This window comes from Neoarius graeffei, chromosome 21, assembly GCF_027579695.1.
Source record: "Neoarius graeffei isolate fNeoGra1 chromosome 21, fNeoGra1.pri, whole genome shotgun sequence".
Classification (NCBI taxonomy): Eukaryota; Metazoa; Chordata; class Actinopteri; order Siluriformes; family Ariidae; genus Neoarius; species Neoarius graeffei.
In genome coordinates, this window is record NC_083589.1 from 58,133,183 (window position 1) to 58,152,541 (window position 19,359).

At 41.9% G+C, this 19,359-nt stretch overlaps 1 protein-coding gene across 8 annotated transcripts in view; it reads right to left on the reverse strand.

Moving 5' to 3' along the window:
- Positions 1-19,359, reverse strand: part of wnk1b (WNK lysine deficient protein kinase 1b) — a 218,384-nt gene that overhangs the window by 112,800 nt on the left and 86,225 nt on the right. For all 8 annotated transcript variants that reach the window (XM_060903420.1, XM_060903417.1, XM_060903422.1 and 5 more), the window contains one exon: positions 1,174-1,346. In XM_060903420.1, the coding sequence (XP_060759403.1) occupies positions 1,174-1,346 (173 nt within the window). The remainder of the gene's footprint in view (positions 1-1,173; positions 1,347-19,359) is intronic.

Sequence of the window (19,359 nt, forward strand, 5' to 3'; positions counted from 1 at the left end):
TGACCTCTTTTAACAGAAAAGATGTCACATTTTGCAGGAAGTAAAGAATAAAAAACAGGAGGGATGCTGTTCCAGGAAAATCAATCAATCAATCAATCAATCAATCAATCAATCAATCAATCAATCAATCAATCAAATCAATGACAGGTTGGGATGATGCAGCCTGATAAGAACTGGAGCAACAACTCTGAAGTTGATTATTTTCCAATAACACTTGCGTCCTGAAGCGTTTTATTCCTCTTACACGACAGCAATTTTGAATTTATTAAAGACTACTTGCTTTTTTTTTTTTCTTAATCCCTTTATAGCTTCTTTTAAATGTTATGGTAGTTATAAACGGGCGATCCCTCACCCTCTTCTTTCCTGAAGTCTTTAACGTGTCAGAAACTGAAAAATAAAGGCTTAGAAAGTGCTGAGCGCATATAAATTATAACGGATTGTCTTTCTTGCTTTTAATAACTACCGGAAGGCTGCGATTACATACAGTATCTGTTACACAAGTTCCTGGGAATGAGCCGTTACCATAGAAACGATAATGTATTATAGCAAACAAATATTCACGTTAATATAAACCTGTGATTCATGTCGCAGGTGGAACGACTGTCAGAGCTGCTGTTATTTAACAATTATTCACCGGAGGTGAAGTGAAGATCGGTGAACGGTACCCGAGATGAAGTCGAGGTCATTATTCACAGAGCCTAAGAATTGTTTTAGTATAAATACACAGGTGGTCATTTTAAAAAATGTAAAAACATATATATATATAAATTATTTGAAACTTCAAAAGCGGCATGTAAATCTAATAACGGTGCGGCGCAGACTTGTCTCACTTATCTACGGCGAGTCACGTAAAATATTTTGTTTTGAAATCAATAAAATAAATCCCAATCCCACTTCCCTTTTAATAGTTTTAGACCAAACTTTGTAGCATCTTTAGTGCTTTTAGGAACAGCGTTTTTTCTCATAACGTGTAATTCTTCCTCGCTTACAGTGACTAAGCGATCGGCCGCCATTTTGCCGAGTCCCTCGAGGCGATTATCGAGAAACAGTCTGAATTTTTCGACCAATCAGTGCGCTCGATTTTCTATAATCACCTTTGTATTTATACGAAGACAATTAATCAACTCCTTCTGACTAAGTCATGTGTACCATCAAAGCAGGACAGAAACTCACGTTTTCAGCGTGCCTGATGTCATGAGCTCCGTCACCAGGACGATGCACTTGCGGCCTTTTGAAGGAGACTCCCACGAATCATAGAAGCGCACGATGTTGGGGTGCTGCAGGCCCTTCAGCATGCCGGCCTCCTCTTTAAAACGCTGACGCTCAGATTTGGACAGCTTACGATCCTGTATCAAACACACACACACACACACACACACGTTAGACACGGAGCATAATCAGTATTTATTAAACCAACAAACCAAATCATGATTAATGGGTAACTGGACAATAAGCAATGTACTGCAGTAAAAGTTAAATAAATAAGGTATTAATGCAATATTCTCCATTTCTGTCATAAATACTGCTTTATTGAGAGTTACAGCTTATTAATATATTCATTACATGACAAAACAGTTGCAGATCACTTATAATTAAAAGCCTTGAACTTTTACTTTCTGTCAGAACTGCATTTATTCAGGGACACAAGCTCACAGAGAGCCGACAGACTGGCGAAGCTCTCCGGCAACACTGTTAGTGTGTTTAGTGTCCGGACAGTTGGAGAGCTGCCAGTGTATAAATCTGAGTCTCATCACTACATTAATGCACACACAGTTCTTCTCCAACACTTACATCTGCAAACCATTAGCAACTACTAATCCCCATGAGAGACAGAGAGAGAGAGAGAGAGAGAGAGAGAGAGAGAGAGAGAGACAGCTAGATATTGGGGGGGAGAGAGAAAGAGATACTAGGAGAAAGAGATTGGGGGGAGAGAGAGATACTAGGAGAAAGAGATTGGGGGGAGAGAGAGACAGCTAGATACTGGGGGAGAGAAAGAGAGATACTAGGAGAAAGAGATTGGGAGAGAGAGATACATATTGGGGAGGGAGAGAGAGAGACACACAGACAGACAGATAGATATTGGGGAGACAGAGAGAGACAGACAGACAGCTAGATATTGGAGAGAGAGAGATACTGGGAGAAAGAGATTGGGGAGAGAGATACACTGGAAGAAAGAGAGAGAGATAGATATTGGGGAGGGAGAGAAATACTGGGAGAAAGATTGGGAGAGTGGGAGAGAAACAGCTAGATATTGGGGAGGGAGAGAGAAAGACAGACAGACAGCTAGATATTGGAGAGAGAGATACTGGGAGAAAGAGAGATACACTGGAAGAGAGAGATAAATATTGGGGAGGGAGAGAGATACTGGGAGAAAGAGAGATTGGGGAGAGAGATACTGGGAGAAAGAGAGATCGGGAGAGTGGGAGAGAGAAAGAGACAGCTAGATATTGGGGAGGGAGAGAGAAAGACAGACAGACAGCTAGATATTGGAGAGAGAGAGAGAGAGAGAGAGAGAGAGAGAGAGAGAGAGACAGACAGACAGACAGCTAGATATTGGGGAGAGAGAGACTGGGAGAAAGAGAGAAAAACATATTGGGGGAGAGAGAGATGGAGCTAGATATTGGGGAGAGAGAGAGACTGGGAGAAAGAGAGAGATTGGGAGAAAGAGAGAGACAGACGGACAGATATTGGGGGAGAGAGAGATACAGCTAGATATTGGGGGAGAGAGAGAGATACAGCTAGATATTGAGAGAGACAGACAGCTAGATATTGGGGGAGAGAGAGACACACAGACAGCTAGATAATGGGAGAGAGCAAGCTAGATATTGGGCAAGAGAGACAGGGGTTAGGGACAGACAGACAGCTAGATATTAGAGAGAGACAGAGAGACAGACAGACAGCTAGATATTGGAGAGAGAGATACTGGGAGAAAGAGAGATTGGGGAGAGAGATACACTGGAAGAAAGAGAGATAGATATTGGAGAGGGAGAGAGATACTGGGAGAAAGAGAGTTTGGGAGAGTGGGAGAGAGAGAGACAGCTAGATATTGGGGAGGGAGAGAGAAAGACAGACAGACAGCTAGATATTGGGGAGAGAGAGACTGGGAGAAAGAGAGAGACAGACAAACAGATATTGGGGAGAGAGAGATGGAGCTAGATATTGGGGGAGAGAGACTGGGAGAAAGAGAGAGATTGGAGAAAGAGAGAGACAGATGGACAGATATTGGGGGAGAGAGAGATACAGCTAGATATTGGGGGAGAGAGAGAGATACAGCTAGATATTGAGAGAGACAGACAGCTAGATATTGGGGGAGAAAGAGAGACACACACACACACAGCTAGATAATGGGAGAGAGCGAGCTAGATATTGGGCAAGAGAGACGGGGGTTAGGGACAGACAGACAGCTAGATATTAGAGAGAGACAGACAGATATAAATAGAGAGGGGGACAGACAGACAGACAGACAGACAGACAGACTAGAGCAAGCAAGCAAGAGGACGGAGAAAGAAAAAAGGAAAGAGAATCAAAAAGAGACAAGAGATCAAAAAGAGACAGAGAGAGAGAGAGAGAGAGACTGAAAGAGACAGAATGTGTATAAAGGGGAGAGACAGACAGAGAGAATCCAAGAGAGTAAGAGATCAAGAATAAGAGAGAGGGAGATGGGGAGAGATCGGCTGACAGATCAATATATGAGAGGGAGAGAGAGAGAGAATATAAAGGAGAGAATAAGAAGGTGAAGTGAATCTTCAGAGCTGTGAACTCATCATGTCCGTGTTAGTGTTAAGAAGGCAAACAATCAGAACTTGTTCCACAGTTTAATCAATATTTCATCCAGAGAATTTTCAGCCGAGTCTTTAAATGAGTCGGACAGTGAGAGTTCATGCTCTCATATACGACACGACATGGTTCTCCGTCACATACTCGCACGTTTTTAGCTCATCATTCTTCCCGTAACATTACCAGAACCTTAAATAATCACCTCGGCAGACCACGAGCATCCTTTTTAACACCCTGCTGCTTAAAATACAAACACAAGCAGATGTGTGCTCTTTCCATTCATTTAATGCATATAATTAGAGCAGAAGGCTAACAGACCTTTAATCAGACAGCTCAGCAGCCCATGTACGTACACGGCTGCGTGCAGCGCTGACGGACTTCTAGAACATTCAAGTCAACAATTCTGAAAATAAATTAACACTAGGTACTCTGTTTTACTCTCAGTGCAACAGAGAGCTAGTTTAGCTAGCGCCTAAACATTCCACAGAAGCAGGAAAAGCTCTCAGGTAGAAGAGCTGTTTGTTTGTGTGTGTGGTTTGTTTTTTAAACTGGAACTCAGTAGCCGGATTGCATTAGGAGTCGTTCAACAGAGCAGCACAAACCCCATTAGGTCCATGGCTACAGATGGAGTCTGATCATACCATTAGCAGAAAGTCAGCTGGGGAGCAGCAGGGACCACAAAGAAAAGAAAAAAAAAATCAATGCAATCATCAGATACGTTCTACAAAGGAGACTGAAAAGGAGGTGGTGCAGAATCTTGGTGAGACTCGCCCGAACACTGCACTCGAATAACCCCGAGCTGAGAGCAGCGTTTGCAGCACTGGTGCGGAAATCACTGAAGCCAGCAGGGTTTTTTATTCGGCACCCCAGTAGAATACGGCAGCGGGGAACGATACAAGAGACAGATCAAAAGACCTGCAGCAACAAAGTGGGCATTAACCCAGTAATAAACCCCAGAGCTCGCTCTCTCTCTCTCTCTCTCACACCAATAGATAACGTTTATTCCAGTGTTATAGTCAAGTCACTAAACCTCGAGTCAGAGTCCAGTCTCGAGTCCCCGGTGTTCAAGTCCGAGTCAAGTCCAAGAACAAGACTCCAACCGCACCATCTGACGGCGTCTGTTTCAGCACCATTATCATTAGTTTGTTCCTGAACATGGCGTATGAACAGGTGAATATACTTCTCTTTATCAGGGAGCGTGCAGTATTCTGTCAGAGATGGTTGGGAGACGGATGCAAGTGCAGAAAGTGTGTTTATTAATACAAATGAAGACGGTAAACAATCCAGAACGGCAGGTAAAACGGTGAAACAGACAATAGATCGAGCGAGGCACAAGCAGGCTATCGTAGACTCGGCAGGGTCAAAGACGAGAAACAGGAAACCAAAAAAAGAAATCAGCAATACAGCTCAATACTTCGCAAAGTAAGTGTGTTTTCATAGTTGGCGGCTGATTGCACCTTAATCCTGTACCAGTGCGAGTCATTTACGGCGTGCGCGCTGTCCGGAGCGCGCCTGAGGGCCCGTTTACACGAGGACGCTGTCGGGTAAAAACGACTAAATATTTTATCGGAAGTGCCTTTCGTCTACACGGGGACGGCGTTTCTGAGGCTGAAAAACGGAAAAAATTGAAAACGCCTTCCAGAGTGGATAAGTTAAAAACAGCCCCCGTTGCATATCCGTCTAAACTACCCAATACGCGAAACTCTGCTCGGATCTGCTCACGTCGGGTACGCGTTTACGTCATACATATGTCATATACTGTACATGCCAGCCCGGGAAGTAAGAAAGTAAGTAAAAAAGTAAGAGCATGTCTGGTTACATCGATCCAACGGACCTTCAAGCTGCTCTGGCAGCTTTAATAAACGTCCAGGAGTCCTTCGAACATCTATACCGAATCTGCACATATACCGTTAATGAACAGAGGCGGGTATAGTATGCTCTTACTTACTTTCTTACTTACCATAGCCAGAGTAGTCAAAGTTTTCGCGGCGCAGATGTGCAGATCAGACAAGACGGAAGACGTTGCGCATGCGTGCAGACATAGTGGAGGTCTTTCACAGCACCGCCTAGCCGCCTGGCATGCACATCCAACTGAATTCCACACATTTATGCGTCACCGTATAGACGCAGATTTCCTCCTTGAAAACGGTCGTGTAGACGCGGAAAAAAGTGAGAACGAAAACGGACTTTTGCGTTTTTGTTTCAGACCGTCCCCGTGTAAAGTGGGCCTGAGAGTCTCTCTGATGCACATGCCAGATATGATGTGATATTCTTGCACAAAATTAGTACAAAAATTAATGTAAATATAAATATCTTATGCCAAATCATTATGGCATGTTACAAAAAATAAAAGTAAAAAATCCGACTCCTCGTCTCCAACTCACGAGTCCGAGTCAAGTCACGAGTCTTTAAAATTAGGGCACAAGTCCTGGACTTAAGTACTACAAGCCTGGTTTATTCGCCATTCTACACGTGTAGCACAAGTTCAGGAGTAGTGCTTTATCGTGCATTTTTCACAATTACGACACAAGCAATTCAATACTGTAGCTACTCTAGAATGAACTATCTGCCCTCTTCCACATACCAGCTCACAATGCGTCACTAATTAAAGGCGGAGTCATCGATTCTGGAGAAAGATTGTTGAAATCTGAACTCAACAGCCAAAACAAATACGGGCAATTCCATGTAAATGTCAACCTCACCATGCAAAAATAAAGCAACATGTAATACATCAAAACCACTCCCAGAGATCTCACCTAGGCCTGTATTTTACAGATGTGAATAAGTTGAACCAATTTGTCACAAGAATTGTTCCCTTCGCCTTCACTACTTTAGCTAATGACACGAATAACTTTGATCATGTACAATTCTATATTATTGCCACAAGCCACAGAAATGTATGCTAAAATCCACAAAACAGCAAAACAATAGCCATCCTAAATATCATTTAAGAACTTTGATAGTTTTAGCTGATATTTAGAGAGTTTTTCAAAGGGTTATGGTGGTTAAATTGCTGATTTTCTAAACATATGCCATGTCTATTTCAGACGCGTCACATCCATAACAGAATTTCGTCACATCCATAACGCTGACTTTTCCTTCCGAAACTCTGCATGAAATACAAAATATTTTAAACAAAGATTTTTTTAATATTCACCTTGGACCCCTCTATCAAATGGATATCTCCATTTCGACATTAGGTTTACAATTTCACAGAGTTTGATAAAAATGTACAGTCACCCAAGAAAAGTGATACTTTTTCTGTCACGTCCATAACGCATCTTTTATTGGCGTTTTCTGGCATGCCCTAGATGTACTATGGGAATTGTTCTTGTTCTATCACTTCTCCAGTATGGTACAGCCTTAAAATATGCAACACCTGTTTAAATACTGGGAGACAATAAAACATGCACTGGGTCATTTGTTGCCATTTTGAGTTCAAGTGTCACGTCCATAACGCTGGAATTGCTCACACACATCTCCTTTCGGTTCTGCTTCAGAAGCTCCGCCCCTTCAAATTCATGGACGTGCACTGCCAAGGGAACAACACTAACACCACAACGCCCTATTTTCCCTTCCCCCTCCTTCCTCATGTCATGTGCGTGGGTCATGATCGCCTCCCGTTTCTGATTGGCTGGAACGGTATCGCGTGGTTCGGTCCGAGCAACTTTCTTAGTTTTCCATTTTGAGACCCAGGGCTGTACAGGAACGCTGGATTTTTTTTTTTTTTCTCAGCACTCGCGCACACAAAATGAAGTAACGTTAGATTAAAGTAACATTACATTATTTTTGTCTTATTAGCTTCAAGAGAAAGCGCAAGAACAGCCGTCCTAACAACGTTCCACAACATTAAACGCAAACACGAGTGGATAAAACATACGTCATTCTTTAAATCAATAAAACAAATGAATGGTTGGTAATTAGTTGCGGTATAACAGGAATAAAACAGACATGCAGATGGAGGTGGTAATAACAACTCCAATCAACTTGGTATGAAAGACGTTGATTATTTTCCTGTAGCAGCATTCACATTCAACATCGTTTTGTACGGAAGCCGCGAGAGGCCCTTCATATAATCTTTTTTTTTAATTCACCTTGTTATCCCGAGATAACGACATAATTAATTCAGGATGTCGAGAAAACGACAACTAATTTGAGATCTCGAGAAAACAAAACCGTTATTCCGAGATAACGACATAATTAATTCAGGATGTCGAGAAAACAACACAACTAATTCAAGATCTCGAGAAAACAAGACAATTATTCCGTGATCTCGAAAAAACAAAACAATTATTTCATGATCTCGAGAAAACAGCTGCAATCTCTCCCCGTGTCAACCCCTGATCAAAATATTGCCTTATTAGCAGGGCTTTGAACCAGAATTTTTTTCCTATTGGTTCGTTCTGAACAGAAACAGAATTTTAACGTTTCCGGTTTTGGGTTCCACCATTAAATAGACGTTCCCGAACCGGTTAGAACAAAAAAAATTTCGTTCCTGGAACGGTTCATTACGTTCCCTGCCAGCTGTTTAACAAATGGCTATAAAATTATGTCTCTGTCTCATCCACCTTAAGCCAAATGTAGGCTAATTCTATTACAACCTTCATTAAATAAGACAAGAAATAATTCAAAACAATTATTATTTCAAATGTTGGCGATTTGGATTCTCAGTATGTCTTCCCATCTACACAAACAGAAAAAGTGCCAAAAATGAAAGATAATTCGTTTAGTGTGTTACCAAAGGCTAGTCAGGCCCTATACAGGGCTTTCCACAAGCGCCGGCTGCCGCCATACAGCCGGCACACAATTAAGTCCAGCCGGCTACTTTAATGACTATTATTTTTGTAGCCCACAGGTTCTAAATATTAATTTTCGATTTTAATAAAATTAAATGTTTATCTAACGGACTGACAATGTCAAACTGAACCGCACTCATTTAAGTCGTGATTCGCGCTGTTTGTACCGATAATAACCACAAATTCCCCGCCGACTTCGCTGATCCGCGGCCCCGACATGCGGTGTGCGTGTGCGTGCACTTGGCGGAGGCAGTAGTGTGCGCGCACTTGGCGGAGTTTATTTTATTTATTTTTTTTTAAAGATATTTTTTGGGCTTTTTTTCACCCCCATTGGATAGGACAGCGCAGAGACAGGACAGGAAACGAGTGGGAGAGAGAGACGGGGAGGGACCGGGAAACGACCCCGGGCCGGAACCGAACCCGGGTCCCCGGACCCATGGTATGGCGCCTTAGCCACCTGAGCCACGACGCCCCCGGCGGAGTTTATTTTGTGTTTAACACCACCCCCCAGCTGGCTACTTATTTGTCATGGCTGGCTAGTATGAGCCTTAGTGGAAAGCCCTGTATGCATTGATAGGCTAACAGAGGTTAACGTCATTTAATGTTCGTGAGCCTCTCATTAACGTGGACAAATATATCGATATCGTGTTTGAAATTGACGTTTTTGAATAACGATAGACTGCAATATTTACCTCTTATTTAAGATGTGGAGACGTGATAGTAGTCCACCCTCCCGCTCTCTCCATTCAGTCAGCGAACGTCACACAGGAAGTGAACCCCGGCGGGCCACAGAAACTTGCGCAGGAGAAGAATGACTTATTTGTAGGCTACGGAAACTTTGAGGAACGAAATAAAAACCGGTATTAACCGGTTACCATTATTTTTAATAAGCGTTTCTGTTCCGGAACATAAAAAATAATAAAGTTTCTGGTTTCGTTTCTGTTCCATGTGAAATAGAAAAAGCTCCCGGTTTTCGTTTTCGTTCCTTGAACCGGTTCAAAGCCCTGCTTATTAGGTGATCGATTATTCCAGACATTCTAATGACCAAAGTTGCGTCTATACAGAAAGAGAAACAGCCCCAAAGTCAGCATATCACAAGTCTCTTGGCGCACCTGAATGAACCATTTCTCAACTGTTTACTCGAGATCATGAAATAATTGTTTTATTTTCTCGAGATCTCGAATTAGTTGTGTTGTTTTCTCGAGATCCTGAATTAATTATGTCGTTATCTCGGGATAACAAGGTGAATAAAAAAAAGGATTATATGAAGGGCCTCTCGCGGCTTCCGTAGCTTTGAATGGATTTCTGCATTTTTTTTTTTTTAATCTGCACAGCTTAAGAGAGAAGAAATACTAAGGGACAGCGATGTGGATAATTTAGTTAGACCATGAAGTCATACATCATCAACGCGCCTATTCTGACCCATGATAACCTCTACGTTACCTACAGTCCGACATTTCATTCTCAAAGTGTCCGTTCGCTCTATTCACTTTCCTCCCCAAGGAGGCGATGCGTTTGTGACTGAAGTCAAATACGAGGAAAGAGAGGCTAGATTTTGTCTTCTGCTTGAACTGCAATGACATCTGTGCAAAGACAGGAGCCAAAAGAAAAAAAGAAAAAAAAAATTGGCATTACGCCCTGGTTTCTAGGAGCAGTGCTCTGTAATGGTGACGGTACTTTTCCATAATAACACAATTCAAATGGGAAAATCTTGTTTGGCCTCTTGCAGAATAGAAAACCCATCAACCGAGCACATCGGTTGCTCTTATCAGTCATTTCCATGAGTGAGACGCAAGCTCTCCTCCTTTTGGCTTCGTGAGCACTTTGTCAGAGTTAATAGATGGACCGAGTCGATCATCCTGTCCCTGGTGGCCTTTGAGGGATTCATATTTCACCCTGATACACTCCTTGCTAAAAATAAAGCTCATGGCTGATACCCAGAGTGCTCTAGATACCCGACGCTCCCTACGAGCTGAAGAAGCGGAGATAAAACGAGTGCATGCAGGAAAAAGAAAGCCTCAAAAACACCTGTGTGTGAGGGAAATACGATCTTACGGACGAGAGCAGAGAAAATCCAGACGCATGACCATGAAAATACAACAACTGCTCCGATGACTGCACTCTTACGCAACACATACAGTACGATGATCAGATCAATCCATCGGTATTCAGGGACGAACGTATTGCCGTCTGTATTGACGAAGACGCCGGTTTAAACAAACGACTCAAAGTCCTCTAGCTGTGAAAGGAAAAGCAACGGCACAAAAACAGGGTAATCATGAGGCTCGTCTATTACAGAGTGACCCGATGGCCCTTCTCATGACTGCTCTCTTCCCTCCAAATATCATAAGACTTCCATCTGATGGCTTAAAAATATCTGGCGTCTTGCTTTTTTTCATCACAAATTAGAAAATTGAGCACACTGTCCATTCTAGATGCTTAAAACTAGAGTAATGGAGTCCAGATCACCCACAGAGTAAACACACGGAGCGCTGATGGTGTGAGCCACGTGTTTTCGTCAGGCTCATTGCACTTCTCGGCTGCTAGAGAGAGAGAGAGAGAGAGAGAGAGAGAGAGAGAGAGAGAGAGAGAGAGAGAGAGAGAGATGACTTCTGACTTGTTGACGAGAAAAGCAAAATGTTTACTGGCTCTCTCTTGCTGGTCACATGAAGCCCAGGTCATCAGTTCATATTTCCCCATCCAATTCAGCTAATACTTCTTAATTAGGAGGAGTTTCAAATGACCCTGAAAACACTCGCCGGCCATGCCTGAATGTGAACCTTTCCATTTCAACACTTATCCATGATCAATATGGGCATACGGTACAATATTCAGGAGCCTTGAAGGAGCGGGGGGGACCCCGCACAGCTAACACCTTTAATCAGGACAAGACTTTCCACAGAGACACGGGTGGGCGGGCGGGCGGGCGGGCACGTGTTCGGGATGAGGACTACGTGGGTGGTTTTCCCTGTTGAGCGTTTTGTTGTTGAGAAGTAGTCGTTTCCCAGTGGCCCTGAGAGCAGGGCATCGCATCGACCCATCCGGAGGGATTTCAAGGCAAGACACAGGAAACAGAAAAGGAGGAGAAATGCATCTGCTTCGAGTAAAGATCTCCCACTTCAAGTAGACAGCAAACAAAGCCCCAAGTGTAACAGTAAAACTCCTCCGGTGCCTCCTTTAAAGTTTCGCTCGGAACATATACGTCTTCACTATAGGTTCGGTAAAGCGCCATGTATTCACGTACATGACCATTAATCCTAAATCCTCCTACAAGTCTTGGGAAACTTGCAGAAGAATTATACACGCTGTGGTCTTCCAGACTCCAGGAGAGCTACATGATGAATGAATCGATGTCTATACATTCGGGAAGCGTCACAATCACATCCAACAGAAAGTCGGCCATGTCCGCTCTGACAGCCGACAGATTTACATCAGGTTCAACCGTAATTTGGTCGACTGGATGTCGAGATATACAGGTTGCTCAATTACAAAGGAATTTTGGATACCTTAAAATGGTGTTGCCATGGCAATGCGATCATGAAACACCCCTTAAATGTGCTCATGAAAGAAACTCTCTTTGTGCTTGGGCTCTCCAGTCACTGATTATAGCTCTTGGGACTCTTTTTTTTTTTTTTTAAATGTAAAAATAAATAAATTTATTTATTCTCCCGGACATCTGGGTCTTTTTAAAGGAACAGTCCACCGTACTTCCATAATGAAATATGCTCTTATCTGAATTGAGACGAGCTGCTCCGTACCTGTCCGAGCTTTGCGCGACCTCCCAGTCAGTCAGACGCAGTCAGACGCGCTGTCACTCCTGTTAGCAATGTAGCTAGGCTCAGCATGGCCAACGGTATTTTTTGGGGCTGTAGTTAGATGCGACCAAACTCTTCCGCGTTTTTCCTGTTTACATAGGTTTATATGACCAGTGACATGAAACAAGTTCAGTTACACAAATTGAAACGTGGCGATTTTCTATGCTATGGAAAGTCCGCACTATAATGACAGGCGTACGAAGCGCGCAGAAGGTGTTAGTACGCCTGTCATTATAGTGCGGACTTTCCATACCATAGAAAATCGCTACGTTTCAATTTGTGTAACTGAACTTGTTTCATGTCACTGGTCATATAAACCTATATAAACAGGAAAAACGCGGAAGAGTTTGGTCGCATCTAACTACAGCCTCAAAAAATACCATTGGCCATGCTGAGCCTAGCTACATTGCTAACAGGAGTGACAGCGCGTCTGACTGCGTCTGACTGACTGGGAGGTCGCGCAAAGCTCGGACAGGTACGGAGCAGCTCGTCTCAATTCAGATAAGAGCATATTTCATTATGGAAGTACGGTGGACTGTTCCTTTAAAGCCCGTCATGTCACATTTCATTTCATTTGTATTTTATTACACTGTCGTTTACAATTACCTCACATTATTGTATTGTTCAACACACTTGTCTTTAAAGGAGAACTGAAGGCAAATTTATCATCAAAATTCTATTTCTCTCATTTCATTAAAGATAAGAATGCATTTCTGATCGCTATTTTGTTACTTATGACAAAAGTTCTGAGTGTTTGAAATATGCTCTGTAATATATCAGTCCATATGTCAAAGCAATGGGCGTAAACGAGATTCGTTGAGACCTGTGCGAGACATCGTAGGACGGAAGTAAAACGTACAGCGGAAATCAAACCCCATGTCTGAAACTGCTCACTCGTTCACTACTCCCTATATAGGGAATTACAATATAGAGGACTATATCGTGAGCTTATTGGCAAAATGAAAAGAAAAAAAACCCCGCTTTCGGACACTAGTCCGCCGTGCTGGTATTTACTTCATTACTGTCGCACAATTAAAACGTGCCAGATCAGTCGGCTGGTGGGTTTTCAAAATAATAAAAAACACATGCATGGGCGCATTTCCCACATCAATCAACACAAAATCCCGACATCTTTCAGTTCTTTTAAATCAAGGCTGAATGCTTTCTTCTTTGCTGCTGCCTTTTATTAAATCAAATTTGAGACTTTTAATGTGATTTCTTTCAGCGCGACCGCAATGCATGATGGGATATATTGCTTTGGTTAGTGACCATTACTGTACACTACTTTTCATGATGCATTGTGGGATACTTTGAGTGCACTATATAAGGTGTAAATAATCCTCACTAAGGTTTCGGACAGCACTACAAAATGGCGCCATCACTATATAGCGCCCTATACAGTGAGTAGGGAGCAATTTCGGACACAGGGAAAGTGACCAACATCTGCCAACGTTATCAAAAGACGCACGCGCCCTCTTTCGAATGCTGACATAATCAAGCTGGAAGTTTAGTTTGTTTTGATAGCGATCAGGAAAGTTTGAAAAAAGTAATCGTCATTTAAACTCGTTTTTGTGCAATACTTCGTTTGGAAAACAGTTTTCAAAATGGAGGCACTGACACCTGGCTGACGCTTTACGTTTCAAAGTCTCGTACAAGTCTTCGTGAAGATCGCGCGGATAAGCGACGCCTGCCGTGGACCAAACGAACTAAATTCAACACAGCTACAAACCGAACAGGCTGATAAGGATAATATTTAATTGCCAATACGAGTCACGATATAAGGTTACTAAAACCGAAAACGTAACTGAATAACACGTTAATTAAGAAATAAAGCAAGTTTAAAAATGACTTCCGTTCTCTTAAATGTACTACATTAAAAAAAAAAAAGGCGATAACTTTTTTTTTAAAAACAACATACAAGTGATCGTATTCAGTGATGCTCTTCACCGCGTGATTGAACTGGCTGAATGTGTAACCTCGTAAGCCGCTAAGTAAAGACAACTGCACTGCTAACCTACATAATCCTTCAAAAAATATGACGCGGCTTTATTTATATTTCAGTGCCTTCGTTGGCTGCTGCCATTTGCATCAATTAAGGCTCGAGAGGTTTCCATCTGATCCTCATTTTCACCGGCTGACTCAATAAAGAGCTCCTGCTGTAAGGAGACTGAAGCACGAGCACTGCGCGCTTCAAAACTCTGACCTCTGGAAAAGGTTTATAAGCAAAATCAATCAGTGACATTTCACTTGAACAAGAATTGTTTTAAGGTCAAATACAAAATGTCAAATGTACAAATCAAAATCAACTGAATTGTAATTAAAAACAGGGTTTAAAAAAACAAAAAACAGCCAGTCAGTGGGATAAAACAGTATAATAGTCGTGGTGATGTGATAAATTAGGTCACGATACACTTTTCAAAAGATATCATGGTTATCACGACGCCTTTTTACAGCCTTTTGTTTGGTTTAAGAACAGTTACCACCTCTGATTGGAAGCAGCTGATTTGATGCTAACATATATATTAGTGCTGTCAAAAATGTCGCGTTATTAACGCGTTAACTTGACTCAATTTTAACGGCGATAATTTTTTTTATCGCGAGATTAACGCTCTGTGACATGATGCCATGCCCCGCACAACCAGAGTCCTCTGCCCTCCCCCGAAGAGCCACGGTGCTCGGCTTAGGTTTCGTTTTCCCATCGGCGGCTCCAGCCCCACTTTGCAGTGGCTGTGACAAGACGTGTTATGCTCTGCAATTAAAAAAAAAAAAAACATTGGTACAACCAGTGTTCGAACTATGCCGATATTTTCAGGGGGTCCCTTTTTTCCCTTGGGGTGGGGGGGGTGGGGGTGTGCTTGCGCTTGTCTCAGAGCGCGGATCTCCATCGCGCGCTCACTTCGGATATGCAAATGCTTCCCGTTACACATGATTGCTATGTCAATAAACATCATTTTGCCAATATTTTAGAGACCCCCCCCCCAACATTTCCCAAATCATGTTTTCAAGGGATCTCATGTCTGTTTCAGGGGATCTCGGATCCCCCGAGTACCCCCGTAGTTCGAACGGTGAGCAAGCCCATTCACTTTTTTATGCTGATAAGAGAATTACAATGGTTTTTCATGTGACAAAAATGTGCGATTAAATTGCGATTAATCGTGAGTTAACTATGACAGTCGCGACATTAATCACGATTAAATATTTTAATCGCTTGACAGCACTAATATATATATATATATATATATATATATATATATATATATATATATATATACACACATACATACATAGTTCCTCCTTGTCTTCTATGTTAAATAATTTATTTTCTTCAACACTAAATACAAAATCATCCATACAGCACACTTTTTCAATGGAATAAAAACGTGTTCTATTCCCTTCTAGCAGGTTTCATTTATTTGGTTTGACAGCACGCAATATTGTTAGCATATCGCTTATCCTACGTGTATTACGTCACTCTACCCAATGGAGAACGAGCGTGCAATATTGTTATAATATTGCACGCTGTCAAGACATGACGTCACGCGTCGGAACTCGTGTGAGTATCCAATGACAAAACTTTTCTGCTGCGCCAGGAAAGCGAAAAGACGAGGCTAATCCAGTGCTACTGCTAGGAGTAGCTATGCTATAATTAAGCACTAAATAAATAAAAACTAAAAAGATGCGTTGAACACCTGAAAGGCCATCAAAACTTCATTCGAGATATTCTTCACACATATTTACAAGAGAAAAACATACCGATGGACATCGAAAAACTGGAAAAGAGACACGTCGGAGACGTAAAACTTCCGCGCAAGTGAGCGACTGTGACAATTTGTAAACAAGCACGGCTGCTAGGTTTGCTTTGTTAAATACGGAAGATTTTGAGAGAATTTTGGCCGTCAGGTCGCGCCGCTGTGTGTAGCTGTCGATGTTGATTTTAAAAGTAACTTAGGGAAATTAATCCTTAAGTCTGAGTGAAAAATACCATAGTGAGGGTGCAGCGTGGAAGAAGAGTCTGGAGACAGAAATCTTAGTTTCTCGGTCGTTAGCCTGTAGCTCTTAATAGATAGCACTGGCTTGACCGCTTCATTAGCTTTCGCTAACACTACTGATGAATGCTACACCAGCTGGACGGTAACTGGACTGCTGCGCTGACAGAGCCGGCTCACGGGTAAGCGTGTGTTGGCATTCGAGTATGCTGATATGAAGAGAGTGTGTGTATGTATAATAAAAATAATAATAATAATAATAATAATAATAATAATAATATTGGCTAGCGTTGAGTGGTATATCAGATATATTCCATTCAGTTAGACTCGTCTTCGACTCGCTCGATATCATGCTAGCTGAATGGAATATATCTGATATACCACTCAACGCCAGCCAATATTATTTCATTATAAAATCAGTTTTTGGCTGTATTCTTAAGACCCTTTTCATGTGACATCACAACAAACGCGGCCGCCATTTTGGACATGTACTACCAGTAGTTTACCACAGCCAGCATTGAGGAACGTCAGCAAAGAAAGTGTTTATTTTCAGCAAGACTTCCATCATGCCACTATATTGTTGTGCACCTGGATGTAGTAACCATCAACAAACAAGGCAAGGGTTATCATTTTATCGGATCCCGACGGAGAAGATGGATAGCGGCCATAAACAGGAAAGATTGGCAGCCCTCGGCATACCAGCGCTTGTGTAGTGACCACTTTGTTGGAGGTAAGACGAATAAAATTAGCCAGAAAAGGCATTACATTGCTGTTAACATTCTGTGGCGGCGAGTGTGTAACCAAATAGGCTAAAATAACCCATTGTAACCTCTTTGTTCTTCTGTAGTAGCTATTAGCTCACGACATTAGCTAGCGTTGTGTTCCTTTGCTGTTGGTAGACTGTAGGACAGATCAGAGGCAGTGTCCTACAAACAGCGCTTAATTTGAGGGGGAGCAAGCCGGAGCGCGCTCCGGAACCTCGGGCGTTGGCTCCGGCAGCTATTTACACTGGATCCAGTGATCCGACACCTCTTTTGACTATGTAACAAAAAAAAAAAAACCCAAATAATTAAATAAAAAAATGCAAGTTTATTTAGTGTTAATGTCTGATTTTGATATCTGTCTTGTTGGTGATTTCTCTCATGAAACGACATCCACAAAATATCTGCAGATGAACTTAATTTGCAGTGTTATTACAAAACATGCCCAGAAGTGCAGCGCCGCGCCCCCCTCCCCCCCTCTTTTTTCCCGCACTGGAGCCGCTCATCCTCTGCGCTCCGGGACCTCCCACTTTACAAATTAAGCACTGCCTACAAATAAGTGTTCAAAACAAGAGGAACATGTATTTGTCTCTTAAATCCAGGCCGTTCCCTGTAATCTGTAACAACGGTTGGAGAAAGTAATGGCAAATAGTGAGTGCACAAACCATAGAAGGTAAACTGTACACAGCGCCAGGGCAGTGTGATGGTATGTCTACTTTTAGATTGTGTTAGCTTATCAATGAACACACTCGTCACTCGACGAGTTTCACGTCTTTACGACGGATACTTAAATGTGTGTTAGGTATTATTGTTGCAGTCTAAGCAGTCATTGTAGCAGCTAGATGAGCGAGAACCGAAAGGGTCTGTGCCATAAACCGTTATTTCTGTACGTCGTTGCTAATGTGTCGTTACTGTTGTCATTTCTCCCTCTGCTCGCCCTGTAAATGCCCTACGTTGCTGGATAGCGAAGGTATTTTCTGCATCTCGCTCCTTTTTCTTGTGTGTTCTCCGTTTGTCGCCTTCCTCGCATTCAAACCAATTCGAGCCGAAGTCCGCTACATGTCCAAAATGGTGGTCGCGTTTACGAAGGTCACGTGACTGAAAAGGGTCTTAAGGGGGGAAAAAATGCACTATGGTTTGACTGGCAATTTGCTGCTGTTGTTATTGCTGTCATGATCCATATTAAATATCACAGAAATGTCTGAGTGTTGTGATGTTTTTATATATATATATATATATATATATATATATATATATATATATAGATAGATATACACACACATATACACACATATACACACACACACTTTTTTTTTACCTAAAACAGTGTATGTCTCTCTAGGGGCATTACCATGATCAGGGCCACGCCCCTCCCACGTTCTGTGGAATTTTTTTCCAATTTAACATTACACATACCGTATTTTCTGGACTATAGAGCGCACCTGTATATAAGCCACATCTGCTCTATTTAAAAAATAAAAATAAAAAAAAGATATACAAGCCGCACCGGGCTATAAGCCGCAGATATCTATGTTGAAAAATTAGATATTTACTGCATGTACAGAACGATTTTGTACTGTAAATGTACATGTATGTACCTGAACAGATTCTTTCCGAACAGAGCCTTTTAACACGGCAGCAACTTTGCTGATTAAAACGGAACAGAACCAAGAGAAAATAACCGGTATTTATTTACCTTCATTTCTCCTGTGTTTGAAACCACAAGTCACTTTAATCATCTTCGCTGGATTTGAAAATAATTACCAGTTAGTAATTTGTCGTGCGTGTTCTATCTGCTAAAGATCTGCTAATTCTTCTTTGCATTGATTTTTCATCTATCTTATTTTTGATTCTACTTCCGGTTAGAGCGCCCCTAGCGGTGGAAGAAAAATCCACAGAATAGCCGCACCTTTGTATAAGCCGCATGGTTCAAAACCTAGGAAAAAAGTAGCGGCTTATAGTCCAGAAAATACGGTAGCTTACATACAAACTAGCCTTACAGTAGTTTAAAAAAAATAAATGTTCATCTGGCTTAAATAAACTCACAATTTATAGTCAATTTACCTGATAAAGCTATAACTGAACACATTACCACATAGCAAAAAAATGCAAGAGCAAAACAAAACAAAATTAAACGGATGATCTTTCTGGCTTTCCATGTCCAGTAGTAGTTACTCGCTTTTACAGATGAATCAACCGGCGAAATCTAAAGAGGAGACGTGGA